The 15,405-nt window shown below is 33.4% G+C and overlaps 1 protein-coding gene across 3 annotated transcripts in view; it reads left to right on the forward strand.

The window, feature by feature from the left end:
- Positions 1-15,405, forward strand: part of LOC118187527 (transmembrane protein 114) — a 174,190-nt gene that overhangs the window by 91,910 nt on the left and 66,875 nt on the right. For all 3 annotated transcript variants that reach the window (XM_085818880.1, XM_085818881.1, XM_085818882.1), the window contains exon 2: positions 6,003-6,864. In XM_085818880.1, coding sequence (XP_085675006.1) covers positions 6,516-6,864 — 349 coding nt within the window. In that variant the 5' untranslated portion in view covers positions 6,003-6,515. The remainder of the gene's footprint in view (positions 1-6,002; positions 6,865-15,405) is intronic.

The raw sequence follows: 15,405 nt of genomic DNA on the forward strand, positions 1-15,405 counted from the left end.
TATATTTACTAAGATACACTCAATTATTAGCAAATATGTACACTGGATTAATAGGAAAAGAAAGGAACATGTTCATGGAACCCTCTCTAAAGGAAGCTAACTCATATTTACGTTATACATGAAGAAAATTATAAAAAATTCGTTTTTACATGTTTTCTAATAATTTACACAGGAAATTGCATGAAGTTCGATATTAAAACCATTTCTATTAATTTTTATGCGCTTCCGAAAGCAAGATTCAAAATTCGTTTTAAAAAAGGTACTTCAAAAAGTCATATTAAAAAGGTTGTTTTAAGAAATTCAAAAATTTGTTTTAAAAAAGTCATAATCACAAATATTTTGATAGGAATTGGACTAAAAAGCTTTTGGTTACTAGAAGTAGCTTAAACTGTGTCCTTTATAAGTATACCATATATTCTTTATTTGCCTCTCCCCAGGAGACAATAGCTTCGAAACCTAATAAATTGATTTTCTGTTTCAAAGACACATTCTTCTGTATCTTATTGTCTTCTTCAAATGCAAAGCTTTGCTTGTATAAAAAATAATTGTTACTACACTATATTTTTCTTTTAATATGCATCTCTTAGAGTTTATAGTATGATAACTGTAAAATAGATTATTACAGAAAGAATATCGAAATTTATATTAACGGATGAGAGTACTGAATTTAAAAGAAACGTTACGAAAAAAATACCAGGAGGAATCAAGCCAACTACTAGGATGACTTATAGGACCGACTTTTGTTGTATGATCAAAGACTGAATGACGAGGAATATTAATCATTTGTTTTCTATAAAAGATACATGACTTCTGCTTAGAAGCGCAAGATTTTATTTATATCCACCCAACTGATTACCAGTTGAATTTGGGGTCAGTTTAAATGTTGAAAAATGAATTTTACTTGAAAAAAGTTTTCTTTTTGATGTTTACATTGGATACTGAGTGTGGCAGCACAAATGACAGAAGGAAACACAGTAGGTCATAAGAGCTGATATTTGCGAAATATTTCAGTTGTGTTAGAATGGAAATGCATTTTTCGGACAAAATGTAGTAAAATCTTCATATTTTTGGACGCAAGAGACAAGAAAAAAAATGTTTAAAATAGTTGAAATTCCTATTACTGAGAGAAACAGAAATAATTCTCTTTAATTTATATAAGTCTTATATATTATCCAACATAAAAAATTATAATTGCATCAAATCTATAAAAATAATTAATACTCAATTGTTACATTTAATAACAATGATAACAAGTTTCTGAATGAAATATTGCCATTGGCGTATAAGGTATTTCTCCCCCCTTCTAGCATGCCTGGTCAGCACACTCGGTGAGTACTCGAGAGGCCCGAAGTTCGAGTCCCGGCGAGGGCATTACTCATTTTTCACATTTTCTGCATCAAAATAATGTCTCTGCAGTGGTGCTCGAACTAAAAATGGTGAAGGATGATGATTCTCCACCACCAGGATTTGGCGATTGGGTCCCCTAATCCCTAGTCGTCCTTTAAAAGGGGAACTATATATAAGGTATTTCTCTGCTTTCTTAGCATGCCTTCGTGGTGTAATGGCCAGCACACTCAGCGCGTATTCGAGACGTCCGAGGTTCAAGTTACGGGGAGGGCATTACTCGTTTTACAAGTCTCCTGCTTCAGAATAATCCTAATGACTCTACAGGCGCATCTTCAACACTTTTTGCAAAGCAGCTATCTTATTCATTTTCTTGGGCTAGGGCTCTTGGTTGGTTTTTAAATCATCTTTACAGTTTTTGGTTTCTTTATGATATTCTTCCATGTTTACCATCATTTTATCACAGGTTAGATTCCTTCAACTGATTGTGGCTAACTATATCCCAATAAACTTTAAAAAAGAAAACGCTTGCGCTTCCTTTATGCATATTTGGTAGATAATCGACGAAAACTCTCATATAGCTTACCATTCCATCGTGATTACACTTGAATAAAACTGCTTATTCTCAGAAATTCTATCATTTTAACTGTTGCTAGACCTATTTCATTACTCATCCACGATCGACCCTTTCAAGCTCAGAGGAGAATTATGAATACATTTCTACGCATTTCCAACGTTCTAGATGAATTTAAAAGGGATTTGCTTCAATATGGAATTGATTTGCCAAAAGATTTATTTTCTTGAAATAGGAAATAGACTAGAACTATCTGCATTTTTTTAAAAATAATTTGCTGTAGTCTTTCAAAACTAATTGCAAGATAAATTCAAAATAAATAATAAAGATCATCTTCATCATCGTTTCTTTGAAACAGAAAATAGTTCGTCTGAATATGTGTATCATTAATCGATAGCTCACAGATGGCTGTGGCAGTAGTTGTATCGTTGGGAGAAAGAAAGACAAGATTCGCGGCGGGGTAAGAAATGAATATTCTCGAACGTTTTCAAGACCTAGAATTTGCACTAACAGCTCTGCGATCCAATATTTACGTTGACATTTGGAGGGGGTAAGCATACAAAAAACAAAGGACACAAATAGCTAGCATCTGATTCACTAAACATTATATCACATATTTTTTTATTTAACATTTACTCTTGTAAAAAATTGGGAAACGTATTCAACATTATTCCAGATCAATATTACCATTTAACTGGATTACGAATATAAGTTTTTTTTTTCATTAAAAAATTTCTTTCGGCATCAAAATTGTTAATTGGCATTGATAGGCAACGAAGAAAATTTGATGTTTATTTTTTAAGTCTGTTTCTTTAAAATAGGCATTTCAGGAGCATTTTCGCCCTTCAGGTATACATCGTACTTAGGGTAACGGTAGCTGTGCCAGATGATCGAGTTTCTTAACTATTTTTTTACCCATTTCATTTTTCTTTTTAGCGGATTTAATTTACTGAAAAGCGTACGTATGAAGGCTAACTTGAACTCTATTTTGAAATGAGGTGGAAAAATGAGTGATGTGCGGCTTTAGGATCGAAAATGGAGAGAAGGTGTAAATTCTATGAAGTTTTTATTTAAAAGTAAGGGACTATAACGATTCTACGGTGGTGTGTTGGCTTGGTGTTGCTTGGTATGTAGTTCCTTGCTCGTGTCCCCATCTGTTAGCACCAATGCACGAGACCAAACCACACGGGTTTTGCATGCCCTTGAAGGTGGGAATGACTCTGGGATGCGATCCCGAGCCTGTTATGTGGCAGTCGAAAAGTCATCATTTTGTTGATGGGCTGTGGTTGCGATGTGCGGGCGAGCTTAGTTAGACTCGTTGATGCATGGTGGAATATGGCTGAGCCTGGTTTGTTGGCATATGTGAAGCGTGTGTGACGTAGTTCGTCTTTAGTCCTCAGTGGTAGGAGTGTGTGCAGTTCTTCGGGTCGCGGCGGTATATGATGTATTATTATTCTATTTTCCTAATCTCCAAATTACACGAAACGATCAGAAGGCTGCACTTTGTCTAGCGTCGGTCACCAATGTGGATGATTAATGGTGACGCAGAAACAAATTTATAAAAAATAAATTTAGTTTTAGTTAGTTAAGAAAATTTAATAATATTAGCCAACATGACAACACCTCGACGAAAAGCTTACTGCTGCGTCTTCCCGCATACTCTGCAATATTTCTTAGAACACACGCATACAAAATAAATAAATAAATAAAATTGCAACTCAGTTCTACAAAATGAAAGCTTCGCATATTGTTTCCATAGCAATACCATAAAACTATAGCATTCTAGATGTCTAGCAAAAATTTAATTCAGTTTTCTGATAAGGATTTTCGAATAGGGTTACTTTGCATTGTACTTTTGCGAAACTTTTAACAGAAAGAGGCACAGCAATTATTTAAATGCAAAAATTATATATAATTTATTGAAATTTTAAAGAAAGATAATAAGAAAAAAAATCGAAATCCATGAATTGTTCCTTCCCTAATGTCCGACTGGTTAAGTCTGCAGAATGCTGGCAACTACTCTGTTTTCTTGGCAAGAACGGTTATATGTTTAAGTAACTTTATCTTAGGGTGCTTTATATGTAGGCGCTGTTTCTTGGCCTTCGACAGCTTTGTCGTAGTTAACGCCAGTCAGCCATATTACGCAGATTAAAGTTCGAGGTTTAATTATCCTTATGTAGAAAGAAATCTGAGATTTAAGAAAATATCTCTCTCTCGTCAGTAAATTTAGATACAGTGATTTTACCGCACTTGACAAAAAATTGTGGATGATTCTTAAAAATAAAATTTATTCTGTACTTTTATTTCGTATTTTTGGTGGTAAAAGCATATTTATGTGATGCCTTCTCTTTGCTGTTATAAATCATGAGTAATATTTAAGGCATTCTTGGCGTATGATGGCCGGTATAGAATTGTTAGGCGTTTGATTGTGCTAAGCCGCGTCCAATACTCAATTTCATTGCCAGAATATGGATGATGAAACTTCTGTGGAATAATTGGCTATGTATTACTACCTCTCATGGATCATACATTGCCTTAAGAGGTAAAAAATATCTAGCGAATGAAACAATAAATTCATCTTCAAGTGTTCAAATAAGGGCTTGAAAGAACAGCTTAAGCGAATATGCGTGACGATGATACCCAAAATGTTCTTCTGTCTACTTCTTGCTGTAATACGTTAAGCATTGCGGTGAACCTTTCTTTTGTGAAAAACTCGGTGCTATTTCTTCAAACCTTTGCTAGTGATTTTCAGATATCAACTTGCAACAAGATGCTATTGATATCTGGAAATGCCACGCTGTTGACAACTCCTGACTCTTAGCTTCTGCCAATTTCATCAATAAACTATACGTTTATTATTTTTGTTTTTCTCTTGTTAACGATCATTTTTGACCTAAACTTGAAACATATATAGAAATACTCTTATCTAAAACTTTACAAGAAATCAGACTTGTTTTAATAAAATATTATTCAAGTGCGGGGCGCAATTAAACGTAATTTAATTTTTATTCGCACATATTTCTGTAATTTTAGAACAGTCTTCTGTCACAACGTATAAATCATGGGCTCTGAGGCAGAAAATAGTCTAAGATAAAGACAGAAAAACTTTGTACGTACTCCTGCAAATGAATGCCACTACACGATCAGAAGATCGCAGCTGAAACTCCTATATTAGGCAAGGGGGATACTCCAACCAAAATCACCCGGGAGATTCTACTATTCTACTTTGCCCAAGCATCCAAGTCTCACACCGGATACTTACGGACTTTTTAACTTTCTGCCTCCGCACTTTCGAACCGGGTTCAAGAGGTTACCACTCCTTTGCCCTAGGCACTGCTTGTGAGGCGTAACCTATTGACCTAGAAATCTGCCTGGTCGTCAAAAATGCTCCCATCGTTACTACACTCACTACTTCGTAAGTTCTGAGATAAAGAAGTTCTAAGATAAAAAAATAATGTACTATTAATCTGCTCCTCTAGATAGAGATTTAATGAACATAATCTAATATTCTAATTAATGAACGACCAGGCAGATTTCTATGAATTGCGATTAAAGCCGACATTGGAAATTATAAAAAAATTCCTATCTACGTTTGAAATTGAGCGAGAATTATGGCTCGAATGTGGACAGCGCTTTTTCGAATGTCGCATGTTTTTCTTGCAGGAAACTTTTGATTTTGACTATGCTTTTACTTAGACTTTTAATTTGAAGTTATTACCAAGTGATATTATGCAATATCTAGTGACTCTTGAAGACTCAGGGCGTCATTTATTTTTGATTTTGCACCTACCAGATTTCTTTCTTTCTTAAGAAGTTCTTAGTGCTGTGTATCTTTAACGACCTTCAGGGTGTAGGTATAGGTGTAGGTTGTAGGTGCATGGAAATTTACTACTTATTCAAGTGTCAGTTTTGGTATCGAAATATAATTAGAACGTTAATGCAAAATTAGATGAAAATTCAGCATGCATTTATAAAATATTTAATGAATATTTCCATAGCTTGCATTATTACCCTATTACAATAATTCAGTTTATTATAATTTTCTGAAAATGCCTTTAGATTGTAATTACAGTTTTTATTTCAGCGACTGTTCAAGTCTGAAGTCTGAAGAATATGAAGCTGAAGAAAAAACAGTTATACCATACGAAGTGCCTCTCATGTAATGGCAAATTCACATACTAATGAAACTATGTGATATTTTCTTGACATTACGACATTTTTGAAGGAAAGAAAAAAGACACAGAGAATAGTTGTTACTCCTCGAACTTAAAGACTGTGTCTCCGTTGCGTTGGGAATATAGTTAACTTCTGACAAAGGAAGCAATAATCTCTATTTTTCTTATGGACAAAAGTAAAAAATGATATCAGGTTCTATTAGCACTAAATGAAGATTCAAAATCTGCTTTCGTATGAAAAATTTGATTATCATTCTGAAATGCTTAATATACATTGAGAGTAATTAGAATTTTAAGAAAAGTTATAAATCTGGATAGATAGACTAAGTAAATGTTTAGTGTACATTACTGGCATCCAATTTATACACTCATACAGATTACCTGTAAATGATTCAGTAACAAGTTCATCTTCTGAAAACAAGATGTCAGACCGCGAAACAGCTACACATGGAGACGTTAGCGGCAAACAGAAGAGAACCCGAAAACCCAGTGCCATGCAGAGGATTCGCAAGAGAGTGGCGAACAGAGATCCTATGGAAGTGCTGGTATTCGAAAGGAAACTTCTAGTGGCTGCTACTGCAGGGATAGTTCTTGCCTTTATCCTATGGACCGTATCTGTAAGCACGGACTTTTGGTTCCATGTGACTTCACCAGACGACTCTCCCATCTATATCAATAGAACCAACACTTTCTTCTTGAGAAGCCACTCTGGTCTGTGGAAAATATGCAAACTTGTCTATCTAAATGGATCTTTGGCTGGCTTACCTACCAGTAAGTGTATTTCCTTTTAATATTTTTATTATTTGCAACATCGGTGTCATTTCAAGACTTAGTAATGGTCATTAATTGTCATCTGTGTCAGTTAAGTACATGGGAAACATTTATTCATATAGACTGAAAATGAGTCATAAATTGTGAACTAATGACATTTTAATGCAGTGAACGTTCTCTGAAGTTATTCTTCCTGATTGTGGATAGTTCTGGCTTTATGTGGAGGTAGGTTATCCTGAGAAGCCATTAGTCTGCGATGACAGTCATCGATTGGCGTATTATTTAGTCTCTTTAAGGATTTTGGAGTTTGTTCAAAATAATGAGGTAGATGTGTAGTACGTCGATTCGTTAGTATTTTTATTTCAACAAAATTACAAATCAGTTTTAAAGATAAACTACGAGTACTTCACCTAAAACAAATAAATGAATAAGTAAATTAATTTATGCCCAATTTGCTTAAATGAAAAGAAAACAAGATTTTAGAAAAAAAGCGGACATGGGTGCTTGTCAGTTTCAACGGTGACTATAAAATTCCAATGAAAACAAAATGCCACCAGGTTCAGACTCCACTTAAAATGTACATTTAAATAATGGAATTGTGATAGAAATATTAAAAAAACTTATTTTAATTCATTTCGGTAGTTATAAACCTTACCTCTGTCAGGAATAGGAGATTTGAAATAGCGAGCTAGTTGTCCATGCGAAAGAATTTCTTTTTTTCTTTATTTTTCACATTCCATCTCCATTTGGCTTTCGCGGTAATATATAATTTTATTTCTTGCCGCTTTTCGCAAATTTGGGCGGAGGGCAAAATACAAATTTTCTTGTAAGAATGCAAAAGCTTCCCTTTCTCCTGGGAGTAAATTAAAAATTGTTGTCATTTTGATTTTTTTATCTGTTATTTTGAATATAGTTAAGTACATGGGGCTATTCGCCTTAGAATAAGGATGCCTTCATGAAGGATTGTCAAAGGGAAACTGGATCCCATTCATATTATACATGGGGAAAACCACAAAACCAATCATGCAGCCAGCTCGTTCACCTGGTTGCATTCTAACTCAGGGCGAACTATCGTTACCGCACTCTTTTACGGCTCAGACATTAGCAGTGCACCATTATTTAAAATCTACTAGGAGAAACAGCAATTCTTACGAACAGGCGAAAAAATTATTTTGCAAATCTTATATCTTGATTTTGATTATGGTTTCAGATTTGATATATCATCTGAAGATAAACACCATTAAACTTGGCAATTAATTGCTAGTAAATGGTAAAGCCCACAAATACAAAGAGAATTTTCGCATTGGAGGAACAAAGAAGAAAATAAATTATTTAATTAAAAAACTGAGAACAAAACTTGACGACGTAAGTTTAGTTTTGTATTTTCAAAAATACAAAACAAATTGCTTATTAAATTGCTTATCACTGCTTATTAAAACAAGCATCCATTCAATTCTACCAATCCCATTGAGACAGACTACCAAAAATACTTTGAATGACTTATAGTAATTAAATGCATGAAGTTTACATTTGATAATTTATTTCCCTTTCAATATATAAAATGCGAAAAGTATTGTTAATGTAATTGCACTCACAAAATCTTTTTCATGCGTCTAAAATGTCGGCCCATTCTTAGTTATTATGATGAATAGGATTTATTTTATGATCCATAAAAGTTTTTAATCTAACTGCTGAATATTTATTCAAATATTATTTAAATTGTTTTCCGAAAAAATTATAAAAAATTAAATTTGTATTCTATGATAGTGTTCGGAAACCGAAAATTATTGATAACTTTTATCGATTTACTGTATTTAAAATGACTTACCGGCATAAAGGTAGAGGAGCCGGCATATAAAAGGCACTAAAACCATCCTTATTTTCTGCTTCTCAAAATTCCTTTCAGTGATGCCCAAGTAACCGAGACAAAGTATTTTTAACAGTACCATCCTTATATTAGAAATAAAAGGCATTTATGCATCGAGTCGACGTGGATTATAATATAACATAGAGAACAAAATTCCAGATTAAGATTTTTATAGAGACCCTAAGCATTTCAAAGATTTTGGGATCTCCATGTATGTTTACGCCAGTTTTTTCACCATTTCTTCTCTCTCTCAGTTTTGGTTTAGCTGCACCACGGTAAAACCAAACACCAGCAATGGGAAATTTTTTGGCGCCATCTCCTGAACATTTGGGAATCTTTCTGTGATGCCTTCTTTTCCAGATACGCTTGTAAGGTATTTTCTCCTTCCTTTCCACATGCCTCTGAAGTGTAATTGGAAGCATATTCGACGCGTATGCGAGAGGTCCAGGATTCGAGTCCCTGTGAAGGTTTTGCATATTTTTCATGTCTCATGCAAAATAACCTAATGACTCTACAAGTGGCGCCTGAAGTAGGTAAAAAAGGTGGACTGTAATTCGTCACCACCAGGATTTGGCGAGTGGATCCCCTAATCCCCAATCGCCGTTTAAGAGGGGGGAGTATATTAAGTATTTTCTCTCTCCTTTTTGCGTGCCTTCGCGGTGTAACTGGAAACACACTCGATGCGTATTCGGAAGATCCTAAGTTCTAATCCCGGAGAGGGCACTGCAGATTTCTTCAGTTTCCTGTCATCGAAAAAATTCTTCATGATTCTGAAGTGGCGTCAGAAATAAAAGACGGTGGAAAATAATTCGTCACCATCAGGATTTGGCGATTGGTTTCCCTGATTTCCAGTCGCCCTTTAAAAGGAAGTATATAAGGTATTTTCTCCTACCTTTTCGCATGACTTGCATGTGTTCTAATTTGTAGCATACTGCGAATCTCGACGCGTACTCGAGAGGTCCATGGTTCGAGTCCCGGCGAGGGCATTGCACATTTTTCACGTGTCCTGCTTCAAAATAGCTTAAGGACTCTGTATCCTAAGCATATGCTTATATTGCTTAATGGTTAATCCTGTTCTGGGAATATTTCACTTTGATGAAAACTAATACTACGATTCGCTACTGTGGTGTGAGATGTTTTACGTCATATGAGCGGACAAAAATCTACAAAGGATGTAAAATAAATCAGTTGAGGCTAATTTTCCATAGTTTATTAGGAAATCAACAGTATTAGATGTCAAATATACGTAGAAAATGACATACTGGAAAACTTTTGCCTCCAAAATCTATGCGAACTGTAAGAGTGCCCTTACCCCCATTGAAGAAAAAGAAAGCTGTTTAAAGAAGCCAAACATAACAGTAAATGGTGATTATGCTTTATTGGCAGTGCACGTTTTATGAAACAAGCAGTTTTTCTGTTTCATAAGAATTTAATTTCAAAAATATAAAAAAAAAGCATCTTAAAACAATGTAACAATCTAATACCACTTAAAAATGTTTGTTTATTTTAGCCTATTTCGTATGCTATTGTGCTAAAGTCTCTGGTATTGGTAAAGAGTAGTGAAAATATTCGAATCGGCAGTTCAGAATGGAATCTAAATTCAGTGGAATTCTTCCTTACTCTATTCTTCCTTCCACGCTCAGCGAAAAGAAAAAAATGAGAGAGGTATTTCTCACTGTTTCTTTAATCTTGTTTGTCTCATGGCATCTCATTCAGTCTTCTCCGCGATAAGCAGTAGTCTTTTTCTTTCACAGTCATCACGTTCCCTATTATCGTCCCAAGACCTTCATGATTGGATAGGCAGCAGGCGTAAGTGAAGGGAGTGATAAGAAGAAACTGCCTTCCCGAATAGGCTTTTTCTCCGTATAATGCATGAGTATGAGAACATAAATAAATAACCGAATCTTATTTGAAGAAGAGGCAACAGTAAGAAATTAAGATATATTTTTAAGGACAGATCAGCGATATAATTTAGATTCAGATAAATGTATTCAGTTATTGAGAGCAAAATAAATTTATACTTATATTCAGTGCAATTTTATTCTTATGTCATTTAAGCTGATATCACTGCACTCAAAATGAAAGAAAATTAAAATTTTGGGCCAACCTTGATTATAGATTAAAGTCGGCGGATATGGATGAAGACTGGCAAAAAGTATCTTCAATTTTAATTTATTTCAATTTAACTATGGTTTACTGTATTATTTAATTGCTAATAACTATCAACACGTTAAATGTGTTATTATTATTTTGTAATAATTAAATCTATATAAGAAGCAATGTTTAAATTAACTCTCCTGATGTCTTATTGGGATTTCTAAATTTTGGTTTTAAAAATATTTTCAGTATTTTAGAGTTTTTATTTAGTTTGTTTAGATAATCCTTATTTATTTAATTAGTAAAAGAGTTAGTTACAGAGTATCTTCTTCTGTAGTCATTAATAAATTCAATTAGGTAATAAATTTTTCTGAAAACTTTTGTTTGCATAAATTTTATTTAAATGCATATTTATATTGCTGTCTTAGTACTGCAAGAATTAGTGGTAAGAAATTAGATTAAAGCCTGAGTAAAAACTTTAAGGCCAGTAAAAATTTTTGAGAAAATGTAAAATGAAATAAAAGGGATTCAAATAATATTAACTATTAAAGTTCATTGATAAGAAATAAATGCTATAAACATAATTTGTAAATACATAATTATGAGAAACATGTGGTTATTTACAAAGTTAGTATTTCTGCCTGAGTAAAACTTTAAGGCCACCAGTCATTTTTTAAAAATAAATATAATATAATCGTGTAATTACCATTGAAACTACTACCTTGTGACAACGCAGCAATTTTTATATTTGTCATACGTTTCTTCGAAGTATTGGTGATCTTTGTGAAGATGGAGAAGGATAAGAAGTTAACTGTACGTGAAAGAGGAGAGATCGAAGCTTTGTCTTCAACAGGAATGAGTAGTCGGGCTATTGCGATAAAGATAGGAAGATCAAAGACTGTAGTCAACAATTTTTTAAAATTGAAAGACAATTATAGTAAAAAGAATACTGGGGGAAGACCTAAAGCTTTGTCCTCGCGTGATGAAAGAAGAGTTTGCCAATTTGTATCTACTTTAAAGTACTCAACCAGGAAACTGATTCCGACGACAGGTTTAAAAGTTTGTCAAAAAACGATTTATAACACAATTAGAAGGTCTGGAAGGTTCATTTATACAGCAAAACTGACTAAGCCTCAGTTGCTGCAGAGACACAAAATAGAGCGTTTGAACTTTGGCCAGAAAGTCATGACCAGGGACAACCAATGGATAGAAATTATTTTTTGACGAAAAAAAAATGGAATTTGGATGGACCAGATGGCTGGAATTTCTACTGGCATGATATAAGAAATGAAAAAGAAATATTCTCCAAGCACCAATTAGGTGGAGGGTCTGTCATGACTTGGGGTTGTTTTGCTTACAATGGTGCGGGCTCAACTGCATTCGTTTCAGCTAGAATGAATTCACAAGGATACCAAAATGTACTAACAAATCATCTTTTGCCAAATGCTGAATGTCTTGCTGGAGAAAATTGGAAATATCAGCAAGACAATGCATCTATCCATTCGAGTAACAGCACAAAAAATTGGTTCCCAGTCAACAATGTTGAAACTGTGAAATGACCAGCTAGATAACCTGACCTCAACCCAATCGAGAACCTTTGGGGTGACTTAGCAAGAAGAGTTTATGCAAATAGAGCTGAAATCTACTATCGAAGATGAATGGTATAAAACCGACCTTACCCTTTGTCAAAAACTCGTTTCATCCATGAAAACAAGAATATTTGAAGTAATTCGAAGAAATGGCTCCTACAAAACCTTCTAAGAATTTGTATTTTTTTTCTTATATGTTATTTTCTATGTTGGCCTTAAAGTTTTTACTCAGGCTCAAATATTCATCTGTGTGTTCTGTAATATTTTCTAATAATAAAATATTTGCAAATTAATTTTTCTACTTTTTTTACTTTTATTTAAGCTCAATAATTATCAATCAAATGGTATTTTAATTCTTCAGTTTAAATGTTTCCATTTTCTCAAAACTTTTTACTGGCCTTAAAGTTTTTACTCAGGCTTTAAAAGAAAATAAGCCTAAAATGAACTTTTATATTTGCATAATAATTGCCAGAGACTGAATACGTGGTGCTTTCTCAAAAGTTTAAGAAGTATTCGAAATAGAGACTGAAAATTATCAAATATTATATTTCCTCATATATTCTCTTCAATATTATAAATATTCACACGGCATCCTGTATCACTTCGTGAAATTCATTTGCTAGAATACTTTTTAATTCCATTTATATGTTTTCCTGAATTTCTGCAATGTTAATTTCTGTGTTTTAAAGATGAAATTCAATTTTAACGAACAGAATATAGCGATAGGTGGCAAATATGACGAGCAGGAAGAATTATTAAAACGTTGTATTTTTCATTGCAATAAAATGCTTAGAACTAATGGCATCAGCGAAAGAAACCTTTACTTGATTAACTCTGCAATTTAAAACAGCAAATAAGGCCGATTGAACAAATTGTAAGAAATTTAGGCATTCATCCTACTTCGGCTGTAGCCTTTTATACATCAGTCTATAAATCAATCTATCATTCTTTAAATAGCCCAGCTTCGATAAATTTGGAATTTCCTATGATACCTATGGCTGTATGGACATTTCCTTGATTTTATCCATGTGTAACCAATTTTTAAAAAGCTCTCTATGAAGGCATTTTTTTCCATAAGTAGCTCACACATTCTTTGCCACAATCTAAACAAATCAAATGTATGATACCTAATTCCTCTACTGCTCCTTATTTAGTGCCCAAACTAAAAATGGCGGAAATTATTTATCACTAAATTAGAGTTTGTTGTCTGGAGGATCGCATAACCTGTCCCATGTCATTTTCAGACGGGTAGAATGTAAAAATTTGATTTGGTTTGTTTATGCCAAAGCACGTGAGGATTATCTGCGTAAGTAAATAGACTTTACAGGTGGAAACACACGGAAACGCCCGTGTAACCAATTACATGTTTTATACTTAGGAAAGCCTAATAGACTTCGCAGTGTTAGATATGTTGCATATTTTCTGTTTGTACTTGCTTTAGTACACAAACATCTTATTTCTAATACTTGGAATAAGATGAATTCTTTATAGTTATAATTCAAATAAATATTCATTCCTTGATTATTTCTCATTCAAGTCATTCCTTGATTATTAGGTGTGCAGAATATCTCTTCGAGCACTAATTTAAAGCGGCCAAGTGCAGAAGTAGATTCATAGTGACACTACATTCCGGTGACATAAAATAGTTACTTAGAGTTTCGCTATTGCAGATTGCGTGATAATTAGCTGAGAACGATTTTAGACACCGCTGAAACTGCTTCTGAATTTCGGATAGGGCGTCAGTGTTGTGACTATAATGACCTTCTGAAATACAGTATCTAAAAATCTGACGTTTCTATAGTAATTTTGAGAAAGTGTTAATTAGGAGAAAAGAGGATCTTATTTCTTGGGTGGATATATCCTCGTATCACATTTCTTGGGGTGTTATGTCGATCAAAACTAGGATATAGTTTAGAGAGATACACTTTTTTACTTCTTCTATATTAAATAATTCAATCCAATTGTCAAGCTTCAATGGTCAAGCGTATCCACCGAAAGCTTCGAGGAAGTCAGGAAGAAAACAGACAAGATAAATACATCATTGTGCAAGACATCGTGGGAGAGAAGAAAACAAGTAGAAAACGCTGCAGTTCTAAAACATCGTTGTCGAAAATAAAGTGGTTCAAAAACTTCGTAGTTTGAAAACATCGTCATCAAAAATATCGTGGTGAAAAATAAGGCCCTTACAAATTTTCGCATGAGGTCACAATATCCCACATATGCGTCTGGATATGAAAGCTATAAATGCATATTCGCATAACGATTTGTGGGTGCAAGAAGGAGTTAGGAATATCTTTACTTTTATATTTCATATTTCTGAATAAACTAATAAACTTTTGCTGGAAAAGTAAACAGGAAATTTAAGCATTCAAAAATTGAAAATGAGTTAAAAATAAATGCTTCTTATAACAGTTAATCTAATTTAAATCCTTCAAGTAAATATTATTTAGGTGACATTTTTCGTTATAACTAACAAATTTACATCCAAACTACTAACTGCACGCTGTACATGAAATTGTTAATGACACTTTAAAAAGACTAATATATTCAAACGAAAGAATGAATTTTCATTAAGAGAATATCAGATTATTTAGATCAGAATATCATATTCTGAATTTGGTAATTAATTAAATAACTTTAAAAGAGGTAAGCTCATGCAGTTACTCATCTTCCTTTTTCTAATCTTTTTTGATTATATTTTTAAAGAAAAATAACCACTAAAACTTTATTATAAAAGAGATTAATTAATTAATGACCTTAATTAGTTAATAAGTTTAAAATTCTATTAGCAGAACAAGTAGCATTTATTTTCTACTCATTCTCAATTTTTAGATGCTTAAATTTTCTTCTTACATTTTCAGCGAAAATTTATTAGTTAATTCAAAACTGTGAAATATAAAAGTAAAAATATTCCTCAGACCTTGCACTCACAAATCATTTTGCGAATTTGCATTTACAAATTTTAAAGCCTGAAAACCGAATGTCACC

Source organism: Stegodyphus dumicola, chromosome 6, assembly GCF_044657685.1.
Source record: "Stegodyphus dumicola isolate Sdum_Otavi_A_Nest chromosome 6, ASM4465768v1".
In the NCBI taxonomy this organism is placed as follows: domain Eukaryota; kingdom Metazoa; phylum Arthropoda; class Arachnida; order Araneae; family Eresidae; genus Stegodyphus; species Stegodyphus dumicola.